Source organism: Theropithecus gelada, chromosome 19 (genome assembly GCF_003255815.1).
Source record: "Theropithecus gelada isolate Dixy chromosome 19, Tgel_1.0, whole genome shotgun sequence".
NCBI lineage: Eukaryota > Metazoa > Chordata > Mammalia > Primates > Cercopithecidae > Theropithecus > Theropithecus gelada.
The window spans coordinates 1290925-1318254 of NC_037687.1; the positions used below are offsets into that span (position 1 = coordinate 1290925).

A 27330-nucleotide genomic window follows, 5' to 3' on the forward strand; every position below is an offset into this window, starting at 1 on the left:
GCGTGAGCTGTTGCCACGCTCAGTGTTTTGTTTTTGAGATAGGGTCTTGCTTTCTCGCCTGGACTGGAGTGCAGTGGTGCAATCACGGTTCACTGCGGCCTCGATCTCCCAGACTCAAGCAATCCTCCTGCCTCAGCCTCCTGGGTAGCTGGGACTGCAGGTGTGCATCACCATGCCCGGCTAATTCTTTTTTGTTTTTGTACAGGCGGGGTCTCACCATGTTGCCCCAGCTGGTCTCGAACTCCTGGGCTCATGTGATCCTCCCGCCTCAGCCTCCCAAAGCACTGGGGTGACAGGTGGGAGCCACCACACTGGGCCCCGCTCCTCCTGAGGCAGAGGCTTGGATCTGGCACATCGTCCCTTCTGCTGTATTCCCCGGGCTGAAGCAGGTCACAGGCCAGCTCAGAATTTTTTTTTCTTCTTTTTGAGCCAGAGTCAGTCTTGCTCTGTCACCCGCACTGCAGTGCACTGGCGCGATCTTGGCTCACTGCCACCTCCACCTCCAGGGTTCAAGTGATCTTCCTGCCTCAGCCTCCCAAATAGCTGGGATTACAGGTGCACACCACCACCACGCCCAGCTAAGTTTTGTATTTTTAGTAGAGATGGGGTTTCTCCATACTGGCCAGGCTGGTCTCGAACACCTGACCTCAGGCGGTATGTCTGCCTCGACCTCCCAAAGTGCTGGGATTACAGGCGTCAGAAAACACCAGCTCAGATTTAAGGTAAGAGGATGGTATCAGAGACATGGTTTTTGCCAACCACCCACAGACCACCACCCCCATGTTATAGACAAACTGAGACTCGGCTGGGCAAGGTGGATCCTGCCTGTGATTCCAGCACTTTGGGGGGCCAAGGTGGGAGGATCACTTGAGCCCAAAGGGTCGAGACCTGCCTGGCCAGCATAGCAAGACCCTGTCTCTACAAAAAATAAAAATTTTAGCCAGGCATGGTGGTATGCACCTGTGGTCCCAGCTACTCTGGAGGCTAAGGTGGAAAGATCATTTGAGCCTGGGAGGTTGAGGCTGCAGTGAGCTATGATTGCGCCACTGCACTCCACCCTGGGCCACAGAGCCAGACTTCGACTCAAAAATGTAAATAAAAAACAAGTTAAAGGTGAAAATTCTCAACTTAATAAAGGAAAAAAAATCAGTTGCTGAGGTTCCTAGGATTGACGGAAGACATGAACCTTCTATTCCTACAAGCATGCGAAGGAAAAAGAAATTTGAGCCGGCTTTGCTGCTGCCCCTTCCCCTTGAAAAGTCGGGGCCAGTGCGTGGCGAATGCGGCTACGAGTCTTTTTTTTTTTTCCTTTTTTGAGACAAAGTCCCACTCTGTTACCCAGGCTGGAGTGCAACGGTGCGATCTCGGATCACCACAACCTCCGCCTCCCGGGTTCAAGCGATTCTTCTGCCTCAGCCTCCTGAGTAGCTGGGATTACAGGAGCGTGCCACCACGCCCGGCTAATTTGTGTATTTGTAGTAGAGACGAGGGTTTCACCATGTTGGCGAGGCTGGTCTCAATCTCCTGACCTCATGTGATCTGCCGGCCTCCACCTCCTGCTAGGATTACAGGTGTGCGCCTATACCTTTTTTATAGAGATGGGGTCTCGCTATGTTGCCCAGGCTGGTCTCGAATCTTTGGGCTTAAGGGATCCGCCAACTCGGCCTCCTTGTGCTTTTAAACACCTGTGGGAGCCGGCGAGGTGGCTCAGGCCTGTAACCCCAGCACTTTGGGAGGCCGAGGCAGGCGGATCACCTGAGAGCAGGAGCTCCAGACCAGCCTGATCAACATTTAGTATTCTCTACTAAAAATACAAAAATTAGGCCGGGCGCGGTGGCTCAAGCCTGTAATCCCAGCACTTTGGGAGGCCGAGACGGGCGGATCACGAGGTCAGGAGATCGAGACCATCCTGGCTGACACGGTGAAACCCCGTCTCTACTAAAAAAATACAAAAAACTAGCCGGGCGAAGTGGCTGGCGCCTGTGGTCCCAGCTACTCGGGAAGCTGAGGCAGGAGAATGGCGTGAACCCGGGAGGCGGAGCTTGTAGTGAGCTGAGATCCCGCCACTGCACTCCAGCCTGGGCGACAGAGCGAGACTCCGTCTCAAAAAAAAAAAAAACAAAAAACAAAAAAAAAAAACAAAAATTAGCCGGGCGGGGTGGCGCACACCTGTAATCCCAGCAGGAGGAGGCTGCAGTGAGCTGAGATCCCGCCACTGCAGTCCAGCCTGGGTGACAGAGCGAGACTCCTCAAAAAAAAACAAAAAAACAAAAACAAAAAAACAAAAACAGCTCAGGGAGAGGCCTGACACTGACGCAGCGACTGCTCCGGGGCTCCCGCCACCCGCGGCTGTTTCTGGCGCCCCCCCCCCCCCCCCGGGTCTTGGGACCCTCCGGAGGCAGGGCCTGCTCCAGTTCAGAAGCTTATGACGCCTTTGTTGGGACGCTGCGCCGCCCCGGCTTTGGCATCGGTGGACATCGGTAGGAATCGGGTCCGTAACGCGCAGCTCCCAGGCTGGGAGGTGCCTCAGGACCTGGAAGATTCTCGAAAGTTCTGGAAGGTTCTCTCAGGGGTCGTCGCGGGCGGGGTCGTCGCGGGCGGGGTAGCCTCTTTTCCCACCGAGACCCGCGAGGGCGGCGTCCGGGGTCTGACTGGAGGACAAAGGGCCGGGAGCGCGGGAGGGCGGCGCCCGGGAGCGGCCACACGTGCCCCCCCAACCGCTTTCCTCAGGCACAACTCGAGGGAAAACGGAGGCGACGCGCGGCGGAAGGGGCGGGGCAGCGCGCGGCCGTGACGCAGGAGAGGGCGGGGCCTGCGCTGCTTGGGAGTTCGCGCGTCCCATTGGGCGGCGGGCAGAAGAGGGCGGAGCTTGGCGCCGCCGCGAGGCAAACCCCGCCCCCGGCCCCGCGGGGAGCGGCGGCGGCGGCGGCGGAGGCGGTGAGCGCGGGCGGCGCGGACGGCGGCGGTTGGCGGGCGGGTCCTCCGCCGTTAGGGCCGCTGCGGCCTCCTTGCCCGGGCTCGGGGCTCCGCGCTGGGGAACGCCGGGGGCCCGGTGAGCCCGCGGGATGCGTTCCTCGCTTCCGTCGGGCGGGAGCTGAGGCGAGGAGGCCTGGCCTGGGGGGAGGGGCGGCCCCGGCCTAGAGACTCCTCTGGGACGCTCGGTCCCCGCCGCCATGGGCCCCCCACTCTGCCCGGGCCTTCTTTCCCGCCCCTGGCTCCACGGACCCACCACTCTGCCCGGACCCCCTTTCCTGTCCCTGCCTCCGTGGGCCCCTCCACTCCTGCCTGGACCCCCTCCCCCATCCTTGCTGCCTGGATCCCCATCTCCTTACTTGGATCCCCCTCACGTCTGCCGTGAACCCCATCTCTTGCTTGGACCCCTATCTCCTTCCTGGATTCCCCCCCAACCTTGAAATTCTCCATCCTTGCCACCTGGACCCTCCGCTCCACCTCCTCCGTGAGCCGTCATCCTTGCTCCCTGAGCCCTCCCACTTCTACTGTGACCCCCTCTTCTGTTGTCCGAATCCCCCGTTCCTGAAAGCCACAACCCTCCCTCCGCCGTGAAATCCCTGTCCCTGCTGCCTGGACCCCAACTTCTGCTGCTGTGATCCCCTCCTCTGTTGCTGGAAATGCCACCCCCACCTCTGCAGGGAACCCCCTCTTCCCTGCTGCGGGGACGCCCCCCTCCGTTGCTGCTGAATTCCACCCCCACCCCAAGCCTCCTTTTCATTTCTGTCAACAACCGAGCCAGCCCTTCCCATTGATGCTGTGAACGGTCTGCAGCTGTCCCTGTCCTTTCAGGGACATGGCAGCCAAAAGAGCAGTCGTTTTTCCGCTCTTAATTTTTTTTGTGCTGTCGTCAACTCTTAACTCCCCAAATTGGGGAGGCTTGTGAGCTTTGGTTGTGTGAAATGCCTTTCCTGCCGAGGTCGGAGGCCGGTCTTCTACACGGAGATGATTTATTCAGGAGCCTTTTAAAAATAATCTAGACAGAACCTTTGGGAGGGACTGTGCTGTATTTTATTTGTGAAAAAAATGCAGGCGCCTCCCTGGGTACCGAGCCCCGTCGTTTCTGTTTGTCAGTCTGCTTTTTGGCATTGAGCATCTCAATGCAAGATTGTGGAATTGAACCATCTACTTGAGGCTCAGCCGAGCTAACCTTTGCCCCCGAGGGCTGTGTCTGCGTTAACATCGCAAGCAAACAGTTGTATAAACCACCGTGCAAATTTTGTTGCAGGGCACATCGGCGTCAGACCTGGGAGTACTTTGTGCCAAATCATTGCCACTTGCTACATGAGTGTAAATGATGGCGGATGCCAAGTATGTCCTCTGCCGATGGGAAAAGCGGTTATGGCCTGCAAAGGTGACAGCCATTATTCTGTAATTTCAGGAATTAGAAATGACTTTCGGGTGACAAGTAAAATCTTTATCAGGAGATACCTAGGATTTGCTTCAGCAAAATAATTGAGCCAGAACGGTTGGCACTGATTCTCGTTCCCCATTTAATGGGGTTTTGGTCTAGTGCTTCCAAGGTTACTCTTCCAGAAATGTCTTTTTTTTTCACACTTAAAAAAAAAAAAAAGAATCAGCTATAAAAAGGCATGTAAGGCTGTAACTCAAGGAAAGATCTGGCAAGCAGCCCTGTGATAGTAAATTATCGTCGTGCCCAGGGATGCTTTCCAGCAATTCAGTAGACAATGCTCAGCTGCAGTGCAAAAGCCCGGGTTCTTGTCTTTGTCTGCCACTGGCTTCTCATGCCTCAGTTTCCCCATCTGTGAAACAATGGGGATTGGACGAAATATCTGAAATCCCGTGGTTATAGGCCTTCAGGATTACTTGTTAAATTTGTAGTAAATGTTGCCACTGTTTCTCACTATGTCAACTGTTTTAATAACAAGGATCTTTTTTTTTTTTAAAATAGGTTTTGTCCCGAACTGAGACTTCAACAAAAAATAAGAGAAAAAAGGAATATTTTCTAGATGTTCAAATCCTCTCCCTAGAGGAAAAGTTAAGTGTCATGTTTTTTTAATACTGTTTTTTCCTGTGTAGATTTCTGATACTTCAATCCGTTACCACCCTAAAACAGTTGAAGCTCATTCTTAATGGGCTTATTCATCATTTATGTAATTCATTAATGCTCATAAAAACCTCACGAGAAAGCAACTAGTTTGATTTAATGTCAGTTTGGAAGCTGAAGATCTAAACGAGGCATTCTGTGAGATCTACGGAGAGATTGGTACAAACATTGAATACATGTAAATTATACTCAGGGTAGACCCTATTTGTGGTTAAAATAGGGATATTTCCTTTTTTTTTTTTTTTTTTTTTGACTACCATGCCAGAAAAATAGGGATGTTTCCTTCCCAGAGATCTGTGTGTCTTTTTTCAGAAACCTCTGTGACAGGCCCATCAATTTGGAAATATTTGGTTTTTGAGCCTGTCACTCTAAATTAGTCTTTAACATTCAAAAGGCAAATAACTGATTACCAGGCGGCACATTGTTCTGCTCCGTGAGTGTCAGGCACTGGGAAGGTGTAGATTGTCTAAAATGACGGGGATTCCGACGCCCCAGTCCTATGTGATTGTGGCGAGGGCACGTCTGCCGTGAAAATTCCGCGTTCTGAAGAGAGCAAGGAGACTGACCCTGCGTAGTCCGAGCCACTGGCTCCGCTGTTGGTCTTGTGGAGCTCCCCCTGCCCCGCTCCTTCCTGCCTGCGTCTTCAGGACGCACGCTTGGTCCCCAGCTCACACTTTCCCTGCGGCTGGGAAGGTAATTGAATACTCGAGTTTAAAAGGAAAGCACATCCTTTTAAACTAAAACGCACCTGCTGGGCTGTAAACAGCTTTTAGTGACATTACCATCTACTCTGAAAATCTAACAAAGGAGTTATTTGTGCAGTTGAAAGTAGGATTTGCCTCATAAAAGTCACAATTTGAATTCATTTTTTCTTTTAAATCCAGCCAACCTTTTCTGTCTTAAAAGGGGGATCAAAAAAAAAAAAAAATACACCAAACCATTCGCCAGGGTTCTTGCTGCCTCTAACCTCAGGCAGATGAATTCCTAGTTGGCTGTGACTTTTGGTTTAAGTAGAAGGTTGAGGAGGAAAATGAAATTAATTCTTTTGTTATCTAAAGGAAAACATGTTTGAAAATATCTTGGCGGCGTTGGCTGGTGGTGTATAACGCCAGTTCTGTCTCTGCAGAATTAAGGTGAAAAGCACCGAAGTTGAGATCCTAGAGAAGTCTCAAATTGAAGCCATTGCCTCCTCGTTAGGTAAGAGCGGATTTCTAAGCGGCCATTAGGTTTTCATAAAATAAGAGGTCGTTTGGGAGAATGTGAAGGCTCAGGTTTCTGGGTAAAAATTCACCCTGTTCACCATGTTTTTCTTCATACAAGGGAACGCGAATCCCCTGAGCTGAAGGAGAAGGAAAAATGGATCTGCTTTCTTAAACCTTTCCAGAATTTGCCCCTAGAACCACTCCTATTCTTGACGCCCAGAATGGTCAGTGGTGAGCATCAAGGTCATCTCATTATCTCCGTGGCCTCCAGTACACAAGACGAGGAAGGACTTTGCTGCCTTGAGGGGGGAGGTTCTCCTTTTTCCTTTCCTCTTCCTCTAGTAAGACTTCCCGTGGTTCTGTCGCTGCCTGGCCAGTCTGGTCTCAGCCCAAGGTTTGAGAAGCAGTGGGTTGTGTGTTTAAAATTCCAGAGCGGAGCCCAGGGGAGAGAACCGGTGGCCTGGCACTGAGGTTGGTGGCACCCATTGTTTGAGGCACTGTCTTGGTGGGCACGAGGCAGGTCGGAAGTGGAGCTCTCGGCTTCCTGTCCATCCAGGTGTGCGTTCTCCCAGGTCAACACCCACCTCCTTTGCACGCTGTGGGTGAGAAAGGGTTTGCCTGAGCCCAGCCAGGGACTCATGCACACACGCAAGTGAGGAGCATTGGTGACTGCCTGCCCCCCAGCCACAGTTCCGCAAACCCAACGTGCCAGCCTGCCTTCTCCTCTTCTCAAAGTGGGACTGTTTATCCCATTTGCAAATAATTGTTTCTCTTGTGAAAAGATGGACCGGAATTCCTTCAATGATGTTTATAAAATCAACTCTGTTTTCCTGTGTTTTCCGAAAAACAGCTCTTGTTTAAACCAGGCTCCATCTCTGCATCACTTAGGCAGGGCTGACCGTCATCTCGGATGGCGTCGTCCTTGTTGGCGCAGATTGTGTTGGGGGGCTGGTTGTCTGTGGGTGCCTTTAATATTCAACGGGGAAAATACTGTTTTGATTGAGGCATTACGCCCGCTGAGTTGTGATATTACATCTATCATCTTGTTCAAATAAATAGCGCTGTATCTGTATGTCGGAATGAATAAATAAAAGTACTGCAGCAGGGAGGTTGGGTTGGAAACCAGAGGCCCACGATGCTCTTTGCTGGCTTTGAAATGCCCTTGCAAAGAAGTATTGAAAATTTACCAGCCCACAATGAGCCTTTTAAATCTCCTGTTCCTTGCTACCACCAACCCTCGCACCAACCAAGAATATGTTGCCAGCAGAGTTCTTTATTTAGTTGGCATTGGTTTTTATTGACCCTGATTGAATTTGAAATTGTAAGGCTGAGAGAGGATTTGCACAACGTTTGAATACATTTTGCTCACAGTATTGTTTTGTAACTTGGAGGAATTTATCTTTTTAGCCAATCAGGTTAAGGTCAGTAAATTTGGTTTTTAAAAAAATGAAGCCTCGAATCCTGGAATGAATAGCTGTTGTTCTGTAGCCTCATCCCCTTTTTGGGAAAATGTAGGTGAGAAATGTTAGTCCTCCCCTTCAGTGATTTAGGTATGAAACTAGCCGTCAGAATGAGACAAGCGGGCTTTTAAAGTGATGGCGTGACCGCAGTGCCTGCCCAGTGAACGTAACCAGCATTGTGTATGTTCGGTCCTTGCAGCCTCGCAGAGTGAGGTTCCTGCGGCACCCCTGGAAGAACTGGCCTACAGACGGTCACTTCGCGTGGCTCTGGATGTTCTGAGTGAGGGGCCCATTTGGAGTCAAGAAAGCTCCGCAGGGACAGGCAGAGCCGACCAGTCTCTGCGAGAGAAGCCCACGGAACACGTTTCCTCGCCCTGTGATTCCAACTTCTCATCTCTTCCCCGTGGAGATGTGTTGGGCAGTTCCGGACCTCACAGGAGGAGGCAATGCGTGCAACAAAGCCTGTCAGGTTCGTTCACTTGTGAAAAGGACCCCGAGTACAAAGCGGACCACAAGAAGGGGCTCAGGAAAAGTGAAAACCCAAGAGGCCTGTCGGTCCTCTCAGCTGGAGGTGGTGCTCAGGATGAGAGCGGGTCCAGAATCCACCGCAAAAATTGGACTCTTGCAAGTAAGAGGGGAAGAAACTCAGTGCAGAAGTCTAGCTTGTGCCGGAATGGATCTTCCCTTTCAGAGGGCGATGCGGAGAGAGACATGGGGAGCAAGGGAGGCAGCTGGGCAGCCCCGTCCTCGCCCTCCGGGGTCAGGGAGGACGATCCCTGTGCCAACGCTGAGGGACGCGACCCCGGTCTGCCTTTGGGCAGCCTCACTGTGCCCCCAGCCCCTGAGCCCTCTGCCTGCTCAGAGCCCAGAGAACGCCCTGCGAAGAAGAGGCTGCGCCTGGATGGCAGCCAGAGGCCGCCTGCCGCACAGCTGGAGCCCAGGGCAGCAGGAGACGCACCAGCCCCTGGGCCGGGGCCCAGAGAGTCTATGACCCTGCGCAGCACCACCAGGCTCGGCCCGCCTCCCTCCCACGCCTCTGTGGATGAAACCAGACGTCCTCCTTGCCCGGATTCCCAGAAGCTGGAGGAAGGTAAAAGTTTGTCGTGGAGGAGGAGAGTGTGGAGGGTGGAGTCCTGCCCCTCTGTAGCTAGACGGAGCCAGGCTCGTGGGTGTTTTTGACCAGATCTTAATGAGATCGTTTCCAAAATAGACTTAGAGCAGAGACTTCCTCATTCCTTTTTGTCTCCCCACTGGGCTATAATTGCTTCAACTTCTAAATATTTGTCTTCTTATTTTTGTTTAGAAGGGAAGCGAGTTGAGTGAGTGGGGAGCCCATGGAGGGGCGGTAGGCCACGATTGTCTGCGACAGGGCTGGGAGCATTGTGGCTGTGCTGAGTCTGCAGCTCCGGCTGCACCCCCGAGGATTAACTCTTTTACAGAAGCAATAATGTGTTCCCATTAAATTGGGCAGGAATCTCAAAAGTGATTCACTCACTCAAGACTCCTGACTTTTTAAGAATTCTTGTGCAGATATATTTTTGTGTGGTTGCAGGCAAGCACTGTGACTTTTTTCCCTTTAACATTGTAGCATCCCTTATTTTTAAAATGCTAGTTCAGAAATCTTAATTAGGGCATGATCAAATGTCTGGAAATCTACTCGCTACAAACTTACTGCGGAGATATTTCAGTCTTTACTCTGAACTTCTTTCCTGAGGCCGTCATCTCCTTAGCATGTTGAGGTTGCCACGCTCTGAAGACAAAGTGACCGCACCCCTGCCCTGCTCCATAGTCAGCTCGTGTCCTGGCCCCTTCCTGCGTCTCCGCAGCCCTACCCTGTTCCATAGTCAGCTCCTGTCCTGGCCCCCTCCCTGCGTATCCACTGAGCGCTTCAGATGTGAAGGGGCAGCGGCGCCGGGACAAAAGGGATTCCCACCCAGAGTGCTCACAGCTTCTGTGGCCGGGGAGGCTGCTGCTTAAGGCCCGCCTTCCCTTCACCGCAGGCCTCTCTCCCTCCCTCCCTCCCTCTTGCGTTTTTCTTTAAAATGTAGTTTAGTAGAAGCACACTGTATTTGAGTTTGGCAGTGTGGGGTTGTGTATAGCACAGAACCTTTTCTTTATGCATCAGTGGTCATGTGTCATGAAATGTTTTCTTGGGATGAGTCATCAAGATAATACAATGACAATGAAAGTCTAATATCACGTTATTGGCAGACTGCCAGTCTTCCGAAGCGTCCATGGGGCCTAATTCCGTGCGTTCTGTCCTGGAGGAAGACGAGGAAGACGAGGAGCCACCAAGAGTCCTTTTATACCATGGTAAGAAATGACCACGGGGTGCGCCTACAGTCCTCACGGTGCACTCAAAGGCAGTGGCGGCGGGGCTCTGAGATCGGACCCCACATCCTCCACGAAAGGTCCCCTGCGAGTTCATTTCTCTCCCACTGAACTGAGGCCTGGAAGGGACCTTCAGAAGTGCCACATTTTCAGTCCTCTATCTGAAGACTAACCTACACAAAGGGAAGAGGGACTCCTGGGAAGAGACGGCCCAGCCCTCCCTGTTAGAGCGTTACTCCTGTCACCTCAAGCCCTTGTCCTCCTGTCCCCTCGCTGAGAATGAGGGATGGCCCAGTGAGCTGAGGGGCTGTGTCGCCATCGCTTGGGTGTGGCCACGTACTGTCTGGCGGCTTCCATGATGGCCTTTTGGGGGCCGTCCTGGGAGGCAGGGTCTTCAGCCCAAGGGGGAACTGCTCCCGCACCCCTCCTGTAAGTAGCTGCTGCACGAAAGGAAAACCTGCCTTAGGTGCTGCTGAGCATCTGCGTGGAAGGGACTAGAAGCGAGAGACCCGAAGGTCTGAGCCAGCCGTGGACAGAAAGTCAGCCTTGCGAACCGAGTCATGAGAACCAGCCCCACTTCAGACTCGCCATGAACGTTCCTCTGAGCGGAGTCTTGTTTTTCTTTTCTTTAACCTTATAGTTTCAAAATAATTACAGATTCACAGGATGTTGCAAAAATAGTACAGGGAGGTGAGGGGGCTTCTTACCTGGGCTTCCCCACTGGCAGCATCCGTAAGATGCAGGATGCCCCCTGGCCAGGAAGCTGGTGCCTGTGCAGCCCTAGGAGCGCCATTCTGTGTACACTGGTGTGCCTGTGGCCTTGTTACGTTGTTTGTCCGCACTGTTTGAGTGCTTTTCCCTCATTGAAAGGGCTTCATTGCAGTTTCACATTTTCCCTTTTTTTGTCTAATGCTAATGGTCAGACTTTTTAACAGTTTTCCACATGCTCTTCTGACCCTTTTCCTCTGGAGTGAGCAGTCACCACTCACCAAACCCTGCCCATCCATTGGGTGCCTGTCTGAGTGGTCCCAGGACCGCAGGTGCCATGGGGCACCCGTTGGGACTTCCAGGAAATCATTTCTGCAGGATCAGTTCGCACACAGAAAGAACACAGTGCCCTTGGGAAGGGCCCCTTCCGACCACGCTGCCCCACTGGGGTCGGCTCACCGGGACGTCGTCGAGCCTGGTGCTGCCTGCCTTCTGCCTGCAGTGGGAACTGGGTGTTGCTCCCGTTTGGTTTTGTTTCCTACCTGTCAGGCTGGGCATCTTTCTGAGGGTTCCCTGACTGGCCTTTGAATTGGTTGCTTGTCCATGTGGGCCTGGAAGTTTCTCTTAAAGATGAAATGCCCCTCACCGGGGAAACGAGCTGTGCACGTTCACGGCAGGCACTCACCCCTGTGAGCCTCCCTTCTCCTCTGGTCATGTAACGGCTACTTTACAGGCCTTTGGATTTTGGTCTGTGTTCGTGTACCACGGCACTTCCTTCCACCCTCCACAGTGCGGTCAGACACAGGCTGTGTGTCTAACGACAGACTGTTTCCTGTAGTTTTTCTGATATTTTAGTTTTAAAATTTTAAATAATTCACCCTTTTTTGGCATTGAAAATAATTCATTCTTTTTTTTTTTTTTTTTTTTTTTTTGAGACGGAGTCTCGCTCTGCCGCACGGTCTGGAGTGCAGTGGCCGGATCTCAGCTCACTGCAAGCTCCGCCTCCCGGGTTTACGCCATTCTCCTGCCTCAGCCTCCCAAGTAACTGGGACTACAGGCGCCCACCATCTCGCCCGGCTAGTTTTTTGTATTTTTTAGTAGAGACGGGGTTTCACCGTGTTCGCCAGGATGGTCTCGATCTTCTGACCTCGTGATCCACCCGTCTCGGCCTCCCAAAGTGCTGGGATTACAGGCTTGAGCCACCGCGCCCGGCCAATTCATTCTTACATAGTTTTCTGGTTATGATTTAAATAATTTTCCCATTTTTGACCGTAGTTTCTCAGAATCCTCTTTAGAATCTCAGTCCTTGTGTTTGGGTCTTCTTCGCGTACCATTATCTCACTTCTGTTTTGTGCCACACTCTCTTTAAAAGTGCCTCCCTGTGGAGTTATTTTAGACTTATGGAAGTTGTGCACACGTAGGACAGAGCCCCTGCCGCCCGTCATGCGCCGCTCCCGTCCCGAGGGTGCGTTTGTCACAGCTGAGAACCTGGTGCAGCCCCACACTCAGCTGCTGTGGTTTTACTGTCTCATCGACGCTGGTTAGACTCCAGTAGTGTGGGGAATGTGAATCTGCCTTTCAGATTCTCCTCATCTTTTAAGCGAATGACATAAAGTCAGGTTTCAATAGTATTGCGCTAACTGTGTTTTCTCAGGCTGTTACATCCCGTGCTTGATATGGATTTGACTTGTCTATTCTTTTTTTTGTTTTTCTTTTTTCTTTAATTCTAGAACCACGTTCGTTTGAAGTAGGAATGCTAGTCTGGCTTAAATATAAAAAATACCCCTTCTGGCCAGCAGTGGTAAGAACAGCTTACTCCGTCTTCTAAGATGTAGTTATTTAAATTTCATGAATTTTTATTCCACCCATCTTCAGTTCTTGATAATTTGACCTGGATAAATGTTTTCATTATTTTGTTTTTCTTGGGAAAAGTTGGTGGGTTTATACAAAAGACTTCAGGAGATGCCTGTACCTAAATTAAGAAATGGTGTTAAGTTTATAGGGCAGATTTTCACCAAGCAGGCTTAGAAAGACCTGCTCGAAAAAAATATTTGTGGCCGGGTGCAGTGGTTCACGCCTGTCATCCCAGCACTTTGAGAGGCCAAGATGGGTGGATCACCTGAGGTCAGGAGTTTGAGACCAGCCTGGCCAACATGGTGAAACCCTGTCTCTGCTAAAAATACAAAAAAATTAGCCTGGCGTGGTGGTGTGCGCCTGTAATCCCAGCTACTTGGGAGGCTGAGGCAGGAAAATCGCTTGAACCCGGGAGTTGGAGGTTGCAGTGAGCCAAGATCGTGCCACTGCACTCCAGCCTGGGCGACAGAGCGAGACTCCATCTCAGGGGGGAAGAAAAAGGAAAAAAAAAATTGTGATTTGCTCGTTTTAATTGTGCATTTTACCCCGTTTTCCCCCATTAGAGCTCATTAATTTGGATTTTGTGGTGGGGTTGGTTGCATGCATACAAACAGGAGTTTGAAATCCTGTCCAAGTTCCCGGTGTGGGTGATGCGTTCAAGCCGGGGCAGATTCTCTGCTTCCGTCTCTGCAGGCCTGGAAGTTGCAGGTCATTAGTTGATTGTTGTCCTGGGCACAGGTGCTGTCCTGGTCTTCACCTCTTCTTCATATTTTATCCCTTTTTTCCCTTTATCCTCCTAAGAGACAATGATGTTTAAATCCAAAAGGTGCTTGCTTTGCAGTAATCCGGAGATGCTTTTGTTTCTGTAATGACTGACCTCACCCGAGTCACCCAGGCTCCTTGCATGTGACTGATTATGGTTCCGGGAAACCTGGGATTGACTCTGTGTGCTGTTTGCTGGGGAGGTTCAACACATTTATGGCCTAGTTGGGCTCCTCTTATCGCCTGCTGGTCTGCAGTGATGGAGGCCGGGCTTCTGGGCCCTCCGCCCTCCCTTGGCACCGGCTTCCCCTCCCGCACCTTGCTAGTCTTCTCTTGTTTTCATCAGTTTCTGGGGTCCCTGCTGGGTTAACAGGTCACTGATGTGACAGGTTCCTGGGGCATAAGAACAGGCAGCCTCCCTGAGAGTGCAGGGTGGAAGGGCCACCGGAGGCGCTGGTCGCTGGCGCTCGTCGCTGCCTTCTCACGGTGACCCCGGGAGGCCAGGACTGGGGAGGCTGGGGGGAGGTGGCAGCGCGGGCGCAGTCCCTGCCCCTCCCCATGTGGCCCGGGCTTGTTCCCGAGCCTTTCTGCACTTCCTCCACTCCCCCAGAGCGTGAGGAGGACAAACCTGCCCCCCGAGCCGCTGGAGAATCTCAGGACACTTATTTAAAGAGGCAGCTGGCAGCGGTAGCTGTGGCTCTTTTTATTCAAAAACCCAAACAAAACTGGCTGATTCTGCTCTGCTGGGAAAGCGTTGAAGTGACGCGTGTGGCAGAGCATGGGGCCGTTTCTTAACGCCTCCTTACGGGAGACTTTGCTGGGGTGCCCCAGAGCTGGGGCAACGCCTGTTAGATGTATCATGTGATGTCAGCCACAGTCTCTCTTTTGACGTTTTATTTTCTTGGATTTGCGAACAGGTCAAAAGCGTCAGGCAGAGAGATAAGAAAGCAAGTGTGGTCTACATCGAAGGACACATGAACCCGAAAAGGAAAGGGTAACCCGCTGTTCTTGGTTTCTGTGAGTGGGCCCGGGTGGCAGGCTGGCCGCTCTCATTGCAGGCGTGGGGACAGGGGCAGAGGGGAGACGCCAGCACGAGTCCAGGCCTGGGCAGGGCTGGCGGGGTCTCATTGGAGGCATGTCCTTCTCGTGACCTCTCCCTCGCTGGGAAGGGTGAGTCACACAAAGGCTGTGTGTGAAGGATCTGGTCAAACACTGCAGTTTTCACAACCTGATTTGCTGGCTTTGAAAGGCAGCCCAACCAGACACTCCCTGTGGCCCTGTTTCCCACAAACTAGCAAAATGTCCACGCAGGTGTGCAGACAGCGTCCTGCATCCACCTGAGATTGCCCCTGGGTTACGTGATTGTTCCTTAGTCATGGGACGAAAACACACGTGGATGGATCAGCCGACCGAAAGCAGCCTTTAAAACCGTCGCACTGCACATCCCCAAGTCAGACGTGCAGAACCGGTGTCATCTGGTGCTTCTGTGCTGCTCCTGAGAGGTGGGAGGTGTGGAGTGGAGACCCAGGCCCCAGAGTCGGCCTGGCCTGGCAGGGCCCAGTCAGTGCTGCTGAAGTCACTGGGCCCACCACGGTGCGTTGGGGGCTTCTTGGCAGCTGGGGAAACGGTCACCTTCCGTAAATAAGCTGGGGCTGGCGGGGCCTCCAGCGGCCTCCACTGATCTTAATCAGGCAGGGAAAGGTTTTTAGCTTATTAGAGGAAGTTCATTCTTGTTAACTTTTCCCTCTCTCTGCTTCAAGTTTCACAGTGTCTCTTAAAAGTTTAAAGCACTTTGATTGTAAAGAGAAACAGACACTTCTGGTAGGTGGATTATGCTTTGTGCTTGCTTTGAATGGTTTACTTTGTGATTAGTAAATGTGTCCTCTGTGTGTAGCTCTTGAAATCCTGGCTGCGGTGCATGCGTGTGAATGATTGTGGGAAGTAACAGAGCCAGGCTGCACTCTGGCCGTTAGAGTTAGATCACGGGCTCAGTCACTGCACTGAATTCTCACGACTGTCCTGGGAAGTTGTGGCCCCATTTACCCGCTTTACAGGTAAGGAAGCTGGGACTCTGGCGAGGACAGTTTGCCCAGGGCCACCAGGCAAGGCTGCAGCAGAGAGCCCCTGCGCAAGGCCACCGCCTTCCCCGGCCGACTGTCTCAGTCCACCCCACAGCACGGGGGCCTCGGTAGCCAGCCCCTTGCAGCCGGGGGCGTCCCTAGCTCAGCGTCGGGAGCCCTGTGGGCCCTCGAGTGCCACCTGTGAGCCTGGGTGATACCACGTGGCAGACAGCTTGCTGCGGAGCGGCTTCCCGCTCCCTGGATCTGCAGCCAGCTTTCATCACGTGCTGTCGATGAACTGCAAGGGGTTTGTCTAACTCAGAAATGTCTATTTTCCCTCTAGAAATACTCATTTTGTTGTAGCGACTTTCAGGACCAACACGTCAACTCAGTGCAGTTATTTTTACTCCTCTGGAAAAAAAGAAAATGTGGTGGGTCTTTTCCACTCTCAGGGATCTGAGTTACTTTCTTTTCTTTCTTTCTTTTTTTTTTTTTGAGACAGAGTCTCATTCTGTCGCCTAGGCTGGAGTGCAGTGGTGTGATCTTGGCTCACTGCAACCTCTGCCTCCTGGGTTCAAGCAATTCTGCTGCCTCAGCCTTACGAGTAGCTGGGACTACAGGCATGCACCACCACACCCCGCTAATTTTTGTATTTTTAGTAGAGACGGGGTTTCATCATACTGGCCAGGCTGGTCTTGAACTCCTGACCTCATGATCTGCCTGCCTCGGCCTCTCAAAGTGCTGGGATTACAGGCGTGAGCCACTGTGCTCGGCCGGATCTGAGTTCCTTTCTCAAAATGGATGAAGGTGTGGGGTGAGGAGGACAGCAGGAAGCTCCGTGCCTTAAATGTAGAAGGGCTGCTGTTTATATAAAACACCCTGGGTCCTGAGAGTGCACTTGCGTCTGCTCGTGAGTCAGGTGTGTGGGGCTCCCGAAGCCCACTGGATTCAGTGGCAGTCACTGTGGCCTCCGAGGGATGATGTTGGGGAGGCCGTGCTTTAGGAAAGTGCAGGGGCTGCTGGGCCGGCAGAGAGCGGCGTCCACCCGACCCTGGGGTGTTCTGATGGGTGTCCCCAGTGGCCCTCGGCTCCAGAGCCTTCCCTGGGTCGTTGTGTGATGGTCGTGGCTTTGTGGCATCTTTGGGGCTGCTGTGTCCTTTTCTGAGGACCCACCCTGCTGCCAGCCCAGGTGCTGTTAGCGCAGCCCAGGTGGTGGCCTAGCCTGGCTGCAGTCAACAGCTCCCAACAAAAACGGCTGTTAGAGCAGCTTATTTCCAGGACATCACGTCCTGTCATGTGGCACAGTGGCCACATGGGAGGTGTTTCCACCATTGATGCGTTCAGATTGGCCCAAGCCATCGGGTCCCCTGTGCCCACCATTTGAGCAGCTCAGGGCCCAGACCTGTGCCTGGTGGATTTCCCGTTTCCCAGGGGATCCCTGCCTGAGGTGTCTGCCCCTTTGTCAGGGAGGATCAGAGGTGTGGGCTGGAGGGTGGGGAGCCTGGACACCTGGCTGGTCCCTGGGCTCTGTGTGGCTTCTGAACCCGGGGTGCTTGGCACTGCTTCCCACTGATGCCTGTCGCCCGGGTCTCGTTGTAGAACCAAGCCAGGGTGGACTACGACCAGGCCATTGGTTGGTGCGTCTCCCTCATCACTGACTACAGGGTCCGGTTAGGTATGCAGGGTGCTGGGGAGGGGTGGAGCCGGGCGGCAGACATCCAGCCTCCTCTGAAGACTCCCTGGAGGGGTTGGGCTGGAGCTGCCTGGAGGCAGAGCGTATTTTCATGGCCCTGGGACATTCCCTGTGGGTGGGCTGGGGTTCTGGCCTGGCCTGATTATTTCCTAAACAGAGATACTGGGCCGGCTCCTGGCACACACTTCCCGGGACTCCTCTTAGGTCTACAGAGTGCTCTCTCCCCTCCACCCCCTGCAGGCTGCGGGTCTTTTGCTGGCTCTTTCCTGGAATATTACGCGGCTGATATAAGTAAGTCTACAGGCACATCTTGGAAAGTGTAGTCTGCCTTTTAGTCCTTTAGAAAAAGCAATCTTCTATGTCTAGAGCTGTGGAAGGGGACGTTGGGGTCAAGGCACTGTCCATAGCCACACAGCATTGTGCAACCCCTGTGAGGTTTTGACCCCTGAGGCTCCCTGGGACCTCCGGCTGCTGGTGTCCACTGGCACAGCTTCCCCAGCCTGCCCTGGGGCCCTCGTCCCATGGGCCACACCCACCCTGTCCCCGCTGTGGCTGGTGGCTGCACACATCAGCTATTGTTAGGAATGTAGGCCAGGTATGGAGGCTCACACCTGTAACCTCAGCACTTTGGGAGGCTGAAGCAAGAGGATTGCTTGAGGCCAGGAATTCAAGACTAGCCTGGGCAACAGAGCAAGACCCTGTCTCCACAAAAAAAATAGAAAAAAATGAGCTAGGCATGTGGCATGCGCACCTGCAGCCCCAGCTACTTTGGAGGCAGAGGCGGGAGAATGGCTTCAGCCTGAGAGTTCAAGGCGGTGGTGACCTGTGTGTCTGCCCTGCTGCACTCCTGCCTGAGTGACAGAGCAAGACCTTGTCTCAAAAAAGAACGTGTCGTCGGCCGGGTGCGGTGGCTCAAGCCTGTAATCCCAGCACTTTGGGAGGCCGAGACGGGCGGATCACGAGGTCAGGAGATCGAGACCATCCTGGCTAACCTGGTGAAACCCCGTCTCTACTAAAAAGAATACAGAAAAACTAGCCGGGCGAGGTGGCGGGCGCCTGTAGTCCCAGCTACTCGGGAGGCTGAGGCAGGAGAACGGCGTGAACCCGGGAGGCAGAGCTTGCAGTGAGCTGAGATCGGCCACTGCACTCCAGCCTGGGTGACAGAGCGAGACTCCGTATCAAAAAAAAAAAAAAAAACGTGTCACGGACACCAGGATGTTTGGCCACCACTTCATTGTCGATCCAGCATTTTCCGTTATCGACAGTAGTGGGGTTTTCCATGCCTCCCAGTTGGTAGAGGAGCGGACGTGGCTGAATTGATTCTTCTTGGGCAGTGCTACACGGGTAGCCACTTTGCTCTGCTCTAAGGGTTAAACCTGGTTGCAGGGCCCAGTGAGGGGAGAAAGGCCAGGGGTCCCAGCAGAGGAAGTGTCTTTAGGAGCATGAACACTCCACTCCTATGCTGACACGGAGCTCGAGCGCTAGGGTCTGCCCTCACCCCTGCCGTGTCCCAACCTTCATCGGCCCTGACCCATTTCGCCCGAGGAAGGCAGCCCACGCACTGGTCCCGTGACAGGCGCTTCCTTTGCAGGCTGTCCTGTCCGAAAATCCATCCAGCAGGACCTCCTGGGGACCAGGTTTCCTCAACTGAGCAGGGGGAGCCCTGAGGAGCCTGTGGTGGGGAGCCCCCTGGGGCAGAGGCAGCCCTGCCGGAAAGTGCTCCCCGACCGCTCGCGGGCCGCCCGGGACCGGGCCAACCAGAAGCTGGTGGAGTACATCGTGAAGGCCAAGGGCGCGGAGAGCCACCTGCGGGCCATCCTGAAGAGCAGGAAGCCGTCTCGCTGGCTGCAGACCTTCCTGAGCTCCAGCCAGTACGTGACCTGCGTGGAGACCTACCTGGAGGACGAGGGGCAGCTGGACCTGGTGGTGAAGTACTTGCAGGGCGTCTACCAGGAGGTGGGCGCCAAGGTGCTCCGGCGCACCAACGGTGACCGGATCCGGTTCATTCTGGACGTGCTTCTGCCCGAGGTGAGCCGCAGACTGGTGTGTCGTGTGGGCAGGGAGGAGCCTATGCTGGGATTTTCCAACACTCTGCACGAGGAGGCCGCGGAGGCCTCGTGTGTTTACATCCCATCAGTGCTGGGAAATGTGAGCGCGTGCACTTGACCCCTGTGCAGAGACAGAGCCGCTTGGAAGCTGTCCTAAGCTGTCAGCACCAGGGGGTGCGAACTCCCTCCCCACCGTGGGCACACAGATGCTCCCCGGCCTCGGTGGGTCAGTCCTAGGAAACCCACGGTGAGTTGGAAATTCCCAAGTCAGAATCGCATTTAGTACCCAGGTAAACCCATTGTAAGTTGAAAAATTGTGAGTCGGTTATGCATCTGATACTCTGATAAACCCATGGTAAGTTAAATAAAACAGAAATTAGACTGTCTGTGATTTTGAACTTCAGCTGCGGATTTGGTGCTTGGTGAGGAGCAAATACAGATTATTTTGAAGTTTGTATCTGAAATTTCAGAGAGGACATTGCTGGGCATATGTGTACATCTGTGGGAGAAAAACGTACTCAAAACTATTCATAACTATGGGAATTTTCAAATAGACCCCAAAAGAAAATAACATAATGAACTCTTTTTTTTTTTTTTTTTTTTTTTTTTTTTTTTGAGACTGAGTCTGGCTCTGTCGCCCAGGCTGGAGTGCGGTGGCCGGATCTCAGCTCACTGCAAGCTCCGCCTCCCGGGTTCACGCCATTCTCCTGCCTCAGCCTCCCAAGCAGCTGGGACCACAGGCGCCCGCCACTTCGCCCGGCTAGTTTTTTTGTATTTTTTCGTAGAGACGGGGTTTCACCGTGTTAGCCAGGATGGTCTCGATCTTCTGACCTCGTGATCCGCCCGTCTCGGCCTCCCAAAGTGCTGGGATTACAGGCTTGAGCCACCGCGCCCGGCCAACATAATGAACTCTTAATGTGCCCATAACCTGCCTGGAATTATTTTGGAGCATAAAAACCCTCAAGCATTTTTTTTTTTTTTTTTTTTTTTTTTAGAGAAGGAGTCTTGCTCTGTCACCCAGGCTGGAGTGCAGTGGGGCGATCTTGGCTCACTGCAAGCTCCACCTCCTGGGTTCACGCCATTCTCCTGCCTCAGCCTCCCGAGTAGCTGAGACTACAGTACAGGCGCCTACCACCACGCCTGGCTAATTTTTGTATTTTTTTTTTGAGGCGGAGTCTCGCTCTGTCACCCAGGCTGGAGTGCAGTGGCCGGATCTCAGCTCACTGCAAGCTCCGCCTCCCGGGTTCACGCCATTCTCCGGCCTCAGCCTCCCGAGTAGCTGGGACTACAGGCGCCCGCCACCTCGCCCGGCTAGTTTTTTTTTTGTATTTCTTAATAGAGACGGGGTTTCACCGTGTTAGCCAGGATGGTCTCGATCTCCTGACCTCGTGATCCGCCCGTCTCGGCCTCCCAAAGTGCTGGGATTACAGGCTTGAGCCACCGCGCCCGGCCAATTTTTGTATTTTTAGTAGAGACGGGGTTTCACCGTGTTAACCGGGATGGTCTCGATCTCCTGACCTCATGATTCACCCGCCTTGGCCTGCCAAAGTGCTGGGATTACAGGCATGAGCCACCGCGCCCGGCCACATTTTTTTTTTTTTAACCCATGAATACTTTAGTGTGTATCTCTAAAAGGAGGGTGATTCTGCCCCCTGGGGGACACTGGCAGTGTCTGGGGACATTTGTGCTTGTCACAGCTAGGAGTGCTTCTGGCATGGAGTGGGTTGGGGCAGGGCTGCTGCTCAGCACCCTGCAGTGCCCAGGACGGCCCCACCCCAGAGAACAGTCTGGCCCCAATGTCCACAGGGCCGAGTGGGAGAGACTCTGCTCTGAACCAAATGGACTCTGTTAAAAATGTGTTTACCATAATCATAATACTAAAACATAGGGATGATTCCTTAGTGTCAGGTATGTATTGTGTATTCAGGATATTCCTTTTTTTTTTTTTTTTTGACAATAAACTTAAGGCCGGGCGTGGTGGCTCATGTCTGTAATTCCAGCACTTTGGGAGGCCGAGGCAGGCGGATCATGAGGCCAGGAGCTTGAGACCAGCCTGGCCAATATGGTGAAACCCCGTTTCTACTAAAAGTACAAAAATTAGCCGGGTGTGGTGGCACGTGCCTATAATCCCAGCTACTCGGGAGGCTGAGGCAGGAGAATCACTTGAACCTGGGAGGCGGAGGTTGCAGTGAGCTGAGATTGTGCCACTGCACTCCAACCTGGGTGACAGGGCAAGACTGTCCCAGAAAAAACAACAACAACAACAAAAACTTAAAATTTTTCAGAAATGCACTTGTGAGTTTGGGTCTTGCCTTTTATTCTGTGCTTTTAGTGATCTCAGCTATTGTTTCTAGTCCAAAAAATAACACTGATTTAATTAAGAAACATCATTACAAGCAGGGGTTCATGGACTAGGTTCATACCTTCTCAACCATGAGCTAGACCTTGTCTGGAGGGCGGAACCTGGTGACTCGGGCTTCCTGAGGCCTTCTCAGCTGCGGGCCACATGGGGCCGGTTGGGCAGTGCCGGCTGCTGCTGAGCCTCGTGCCCTCTCACAGGCTATCATCTGTGCGATCTCTGCAGTGGACGAGGTGGACTACAAGACAGCCGAGGAGAAGTACATCAAGGGGCCTTCGCTGAGCTACCGGTAGGCTGCTCCCGGCCTTCTCTCCAGCCACTAGCATCTCTGCCTTGCAGGTTGTGTTTCTACAGGCAGTTTGACTCCAGGTGCCACAGCCCCTCCCCCTCACGAGGTGGTCCAGGTGCTGGGCGGTGAGCTGATTACACATGCTGAACCCGCCCTGCGGATCACGCCTGCCCTCCAGGAAGGCTGGGCCCGGGTCTCCCAGCTGGTCGCTGTGGGCAGCACGGTGCCACGGGCGCGTGCCTGGGCCATGTCTGTTCTTAATCTCTTTTTGCAAGGGTTGATGTTTGCTTTTTGAACTTTCCTCCCCTCTTTCCGCAGCCCCATGGCTGTGTGAGAAGTACAGCGAGATTAAGCAGCAGCAGGGCCCGGTGCTTTCCAGCAGCCAGAAGAATGCTGTGATCAAGATGTTTCTCTCACATCCGTGTGCTTAGCCGCCCTTGGATGTTTGGCCCCCAGAGCGCCTAATCCTGTCTCTGGGCATGCGGCCAGGCCTTGCTGGGAGCCAGGCGGGGCCCATGGGGCAGTGACAGGCTGAAGACTCAACTAGAGTCAAGGACAGGGTCTCTGGCCAGGGCGACTTGCGCAGCCACCGACGTCTCCTGGTCCCACAGTCACAGGAGACTCGTGGTGAAGGCGCTGAACTCCCTCACCAGCCCCATGTCCTCCCTGGGCAGGGCAGGAGGAGCTGCTGGAGAGGCCAGGGAGGAGGAGGTGTGGGGCCTCGGTGGCTTTGGCAGGCCAGCCCCGCAGAGCTGCCCAGAGGTGGAATTTGGCCTTGTTTAGGGAGTGTTGGTCCAGCTGGCTTACCAAAACAGGAAAGGTCTTTGGATGCAGACACTGGGTGTTTTCCTGCTGGATCTTCATGGTCCCCTCGTCATGCTTGCTGTAAGAATAAGTGAGGTCCGGGGAAGTAAGGTCAGAGCCAGCACACCTGGACTCAGCCTCCTGGTTTGTCCTCTCCCTCCGTCTCAGAAGCCTCTTCACCGCTCCACTCCCATCTGTGGAAATCTTCCATCCTCCTGATTTTTTTTTTCCGAGTCTGGGTTGCCGACATCAGTACCCATTAGGAGTTCATCACAGCTTCTAGTTACCATCAAAACCTCCAGCCAACTGTGAGAAATGGTGCAGGTGCTGTGATGGCGAAGTTGGTTGGGTTGAATACACAGGCCGTGATTTTATCATGCCGGGGACGTGGTCAAAGTAAGGCCAGTGAGCAGCATCGCATATGACCTTTGGCCTCAGTGGAGGCTTGGGTCACACACTGGGTGTCCTGGGACCCAGTCCCTGCCCCCTGCACGGCGTTTCCCAGGCCCTCTTGTCCTTTTAGAGTTGCACCATGAGCCGCTCTGCACTCTTCCCAAGGCTGTCCTTCTCACGCCTGCCTTTCTCGGCACTGCCGCTGGCGTGCTCTCCCGTTTCCAGGTCTGCTGGGGCGCACATCACAGCCAGCAGCCCTTGTTGATCTCTTTTGATCCGAGGCAGCCCTGTTCCTGGGAGGGGTTGCTCGCTAAGCAATTGTTATAATTTTCCTTTACAGGGAGGTCATTTAGTAAGGACAATTTGACATCTCATACTCTTTCGTAAAAAATTATTTTTAGCCAGTCACAGTGGCTCATGTCTGTAGTCCCAGCACTTTGAGAGGCTAAGGTGGGAGGATCCCTTGAGCCCAGGAGTTTGAGGCTGCAGCGAGCCGTCATGCCACTGCATCCTAGCCTGGGTGACAGCAACACCCTGTCTCTAAAAATAAATATTATTTTAAAACATTGTTAAGGCCAGGTGTGGTTGCTCATGCCCATAATCCCAGCACTCTGGGAGGCTGAGGCGGGTGGATCATGAGGTCAGGAGTCCGAGACCATACTGGCCAACATGGTGAATCCCTGTCTCTACTGAAAAAAAAAAAAAAAGCCAGGCATGGTGGTGCGGCACATGTAGTCAGTCCCAGCTACTCGGGATGCTGAGGCAGGGGAATCGCTTGAACCAGGGAGGTGGAGGTTGCAGTGAGCCAAGATTGTGCTGCCGCATTCCAGCCTGGCAATAGAGCGAGACTCCGTCTCAAAAAAATTACACATAGCATAAAAGTTACTGTCCTTCCCTTTTTCAGTGTCCGGTTCGATGGCGGTGAGCACATTCATACTGCTGTGTAGCCGGCAGCACTGCTCATCTCAGAACTTCATTCTTCCAAACTGCAGCTCTGTCCCCATCAAACAACTGCCGTCTCGTGTGTATATACATACAGACACCCACACACACACACATATATATTTCTTTTTTTTTTTTTGAGACGAAGTCTTGCTTTGTCACCCAGGCTGGAGTGCAGTGGCGTGATCTCAGCTCACTGCAACCTCTGCAATCCCCAACCCCTGGGTTCAAGTGGTTATCCTGACACAGCCTCCGGAGTGGCTGGGATTACAGGTGCCTGCCACCACGACCGGCTAATTTTTGTATTTTATTTTATTTATTTATTTTTTTGAGACGGAGTCTCGCTCTGTCGCCCAGGCTGGAGTGCAGTGGCGCAATCTCGGCTCCCTGCAAGCTCCGCCTCCCGGGTTCACGCCATTCTCCTGCCTCAGCCTCCCGAGTAGCTGGGACTACAGGCGCCCGCCACTGCGCCCGGCTAATTTTTTCTATTTTTAGTAGAGACGGGGTTTCACCATGGTCTCGATCTCCTGACCTTGTGATCTGCCCGCCTCGGCCTCCCAAAGTGCTGGGATTACAGGCGTGAGCCACCGCGCCCGGCCAATTTTTGTATTTTTAGTAGAGGCAGCATTTCACCATCTAGGCCAGGCTGGTCTTGAACTCCTGACCTTGTGATCCACCCGCCTTGGCCTCCCAAAGTGCTGGGATTACAGGCATGAGCCACTGCGCCCGGCCTCTCTGTCATGTTCTTTTTTTTTTTTCTCTTTTTTTGAGACGGAGTCTTGCTCTGTCACCCAGGCTGGAGTACAATGGTGTGATCTTGGCTCACTGCAACCTCCGCCTCCCGGGTTCAAGCGACTCTCCTGCCTCAGCCTCCTAAGTAGCTGGGATTACAGACATGCGCCACCACGCCCGGTTTTTTGTTTTGTTTTGTTTTGTTTTTGGTATTTTTAGTAGAGACGGGGTTTCACAGTGTTAGCCAGAATGGTCTCGAACTCCTGACCTCGTGATCCACCCGCCTCGGCCTCCCAAAGTGCTGAAATAACAGGAGAGTGACCACACCCAGCCCTCTCATATTCTTTAACACACAATGATGAATTACTAAAATGAAGACTCTTGTTTTCTGAAGGGAAAAAGAAATATTTGACAACCAGCTCCTTGAAGAGCGGAAACGGCGCCGTTGGTGATGGAGCAGCCAGCTGTGCTGTCAGCGGGGCCTGGAGGTGGGAGCGCCTCCAGTATGCATGAGCGTGTCTGAAGATGGGGGGCTCAGGGGCACATTTGCGTTTGGGCCTGTCTGTGCATTCTGCATGGCTGTCCTGATTTCCATACTTCTGGAGAACCCATTTTGTTAACATTGAAAGCCAGTTCTCTTTCCCTGGCAATTTTTTTTTCATTTTATTTTTGGCATTTTTTTCAAGACACCGTTCCGGAAAGGCTTTTGAAAGGACAGAAGCGTGTTCGCTGTGCGTCAGTACTCGTGGCTGTGCTATGGTTTCTCCCGACGTACACATTGATCTTGTCTGTGGCATCTGATATTAAACGGGAGGTTTTAAGCATCTGCCGTGATGATGGAGCTTCGGAAGCGGGAATAGTTCTTCCGGGTTTGTCGTTTTGTCTGTTTCCCCCTCGTGTGGTTTCTGCCTGCGACGGTTCCAGAATTTGCTCTGCCACTCAGTGTGCTCTGCAGCTGTGAGGAAACAGCCTTCGTTAGAGGCAGGAGCTGAGACGAGCCGCTGCTCTGTGTCGTGTTTGCTGTGGCTGCAGGGAGAGGAGCGGGACACGCACTTTTCCAGGGGCCTCTGTGCTCCGCACTGTGGGTGAGTGGACCACAGCGCACAGCCGCATGCCCTGGCTGCTGTGGGCTGGACCACCTCCACCTCCCCCGCCCGTCCGCCTGGCCTGAGTGAGTTTTCCTGCGTTGTGTCGTCACTGCATGACCAGTCACCGTGGTCATCGGCCTGGATGGCTGTGCTGGCCGCAGCAGTCAGGGTCACTGCGGGAGCCCTGGGGTCGAGTGAGAAGAAGGCCTTGTCCTGTGGCCCACCATCGCGGAAGTGCAGCCTTTGTATGGAAGCCCAACTGCGCTCCCGTCTGGAGAAACGGCTTCCAGGCTGTGGCTGCTAGGTTGGCTCTGGTCCACAGCATGGTGCCGGGCGGTGCCGGGTCTGCAGGTTGTTGAAGGCTGTGACTCGGTGGGGCTCAGCCAGGCTCCAGCAGGGTCACATGTGCTGTTAAGAGCAAAGCCACAGACGATGAAGTATCCATTCTCAGCCGATGCTCTCCAGGCTGCGCCTGGACAGCAGTGCTGGTGAACTTCCCAGGGTTCCAGGGCCGGGTGGCCTGGGAGCTGCTTTCTCCCCACTAGGTGGGCTGCATCTGGCCCTGGCTGGAGGCCTTACTTTGAGGGGCCATGACCCTCTTCCCACAGGCCCTCCCCAGCTGACCACAGCCACCGGAGAGGAGATCAGAACACGATTGTCTCGGGGTGCAGGGCGCTGAGCAGGACGAAGCCTCAAGGACACTCGTATTGGGTCCTTGGGACTCGGGAAGTGCCAGAGGGGGCGGCTGCTCTGGGACTTTGTGTTCACTGGCTTTTGTTTCACCTGATTCTGCTCAAATCCGAGAGCAGGAAATCCGGCCCTGGCCTAGCAGCTCTGCCTCCTATGCCCGCACGCTGGGGTCTGTCTTGTCGGGAGCAGACCCCTGACGAGGCGGGGGTCAGGGGCGTCAGCCCTGGCCCCCTGCTGGTTGCTCTTTCAGGGACAAGAAGCAGCCAGTACCACCGCCTGAGGAGGGGCTCAGCAGCATTGCGTGTATGGGCCTCGTGCTGCCTCGTGGAAAATCCCCCCAGCCGCCCTCCATGGTGGGTTCCTGAGGGTAGGACATGTCACCACGGTTTTGTGGGAACCACGCCTCCCCTGCTGGAATTTTTCTGCTGTTGTGAAGTAGTTTTATCCATTTGTTTCTCTGCTGACCTTGCCAAGTTGTTTGAGGTGGAATTAAACACCTCCCAGACCTCTGGCTTGTCTTTTCTGAACCCCCAAACACGTCCCACTGTGTGGGTTGTCCAAGCTTGGAAATGGGGGAGTGACTCTGCCATCCTCAGGGACACGGCCTGGCCCCAGGGTGGATTCCCACCTCACTGGTGGGCCTAGAGTGCTGTTTAAACAGCAGCCAGAGGCCAGGCGCAGTGGCTCACGCCTGCAATCCCAGCACTTTGGGATGCCGAGGCAGGCGGATTGCCTGAGGTCAGAAGTTCGAGACCAGCCTAGCCAACATGGTAAAACCTCATCTCTACTAAAAATACAAAAATTAGTCGGGCATGGTGGCGGGCGCCTGTAGTCCTAG

At 53.5% G+C, this 27330-nt stretch overlaps 1 protein-coding gene and 1 pseudogene across 2 annotated transcripts; both read left to right on the forward strand.

Annotated features, from left to right (window-relative positions):
- The first annotated feature begins 2905 nt into the window (after positions 1 to 2905).
- On the forward strand, positions 2906 to 27000 carry LOC112613533 (PWWP domain-containing protein MUM1). 2 transcript variants are annotated; one of them, XM_025369130.1, is made up of 15 exons: positions 2915 to 2937; positions 4238 to 4363; positions 4922 to 5007; positions 6204 to 6274; positions 6398 to 6510; positions 7939 to 8829; positions 9951 to 10052; positions 12509 to 12579; positions 14312 to 14388; positions 15155 to 15215; positions 17054 to 17129; positions 17388 to 17438; positions 18739 to 19175; positions 21755 to 21843; positions 25109 to 27000. In XM_025369130.1, the coding sequence occupies exons 5-15, from the start codon at positions 6501 to 6503 to the stop codon at positions 25164 to 25166; spliced, it is 1923 nt and encodes a 640-aa protein (XP_025224915.1). In that variant the 5' UTR covers positions 2915 to 2937; positions 4238 to 4363; positions 4922 to 5007; positions 6204 to 6274; positions 6398 to 6500; the 3' UTR covers positions 25167 to 27000. The 2 variants fall into 2 exon arrangements, with proteins under 2 accessions (XP_025224914.1, XP_025224915.1); XM_025369129.1 differs by lacking the exon at positions 6398 to 6510 and having other exon boundaries at positions 2906 to 2950.
- On the forward strand, positions 26245 to 26999 carry LOC112613539 (annotated as a pseudogene).
- Positions 27001 to 27330: the final 330 nt, after the last annotated feature.

What these genes read in the sequence shown, in the direction of transcription:
- LOC112613533 (XM_025369129.1), top strand. Translation starts at nt 4,304, where the DNA reads ATGATGGCGGATGCCAAGTATGTCCTCTGCCGATGGGAAAAGCGGTTA. An exon ending in TTCCCAGAAGCTGGAGGAAG is followed by an intron (nt 8,830 to 9,950) that starts GTAAAAGTTTGT and finishes CGTTATTGGCAG; the next exon opens with ACTGCCAGTCTTCCGAAGCG. An exon ending in TGACTACAGGGTCCGGTTAG is followed by an intron (nt 17,130 to 17,387) that starts GTATGCAGGGTG and finishes CACCCCCTGCAG; the next exon opens with GCTGCGGGTCTTTTGCTGGC.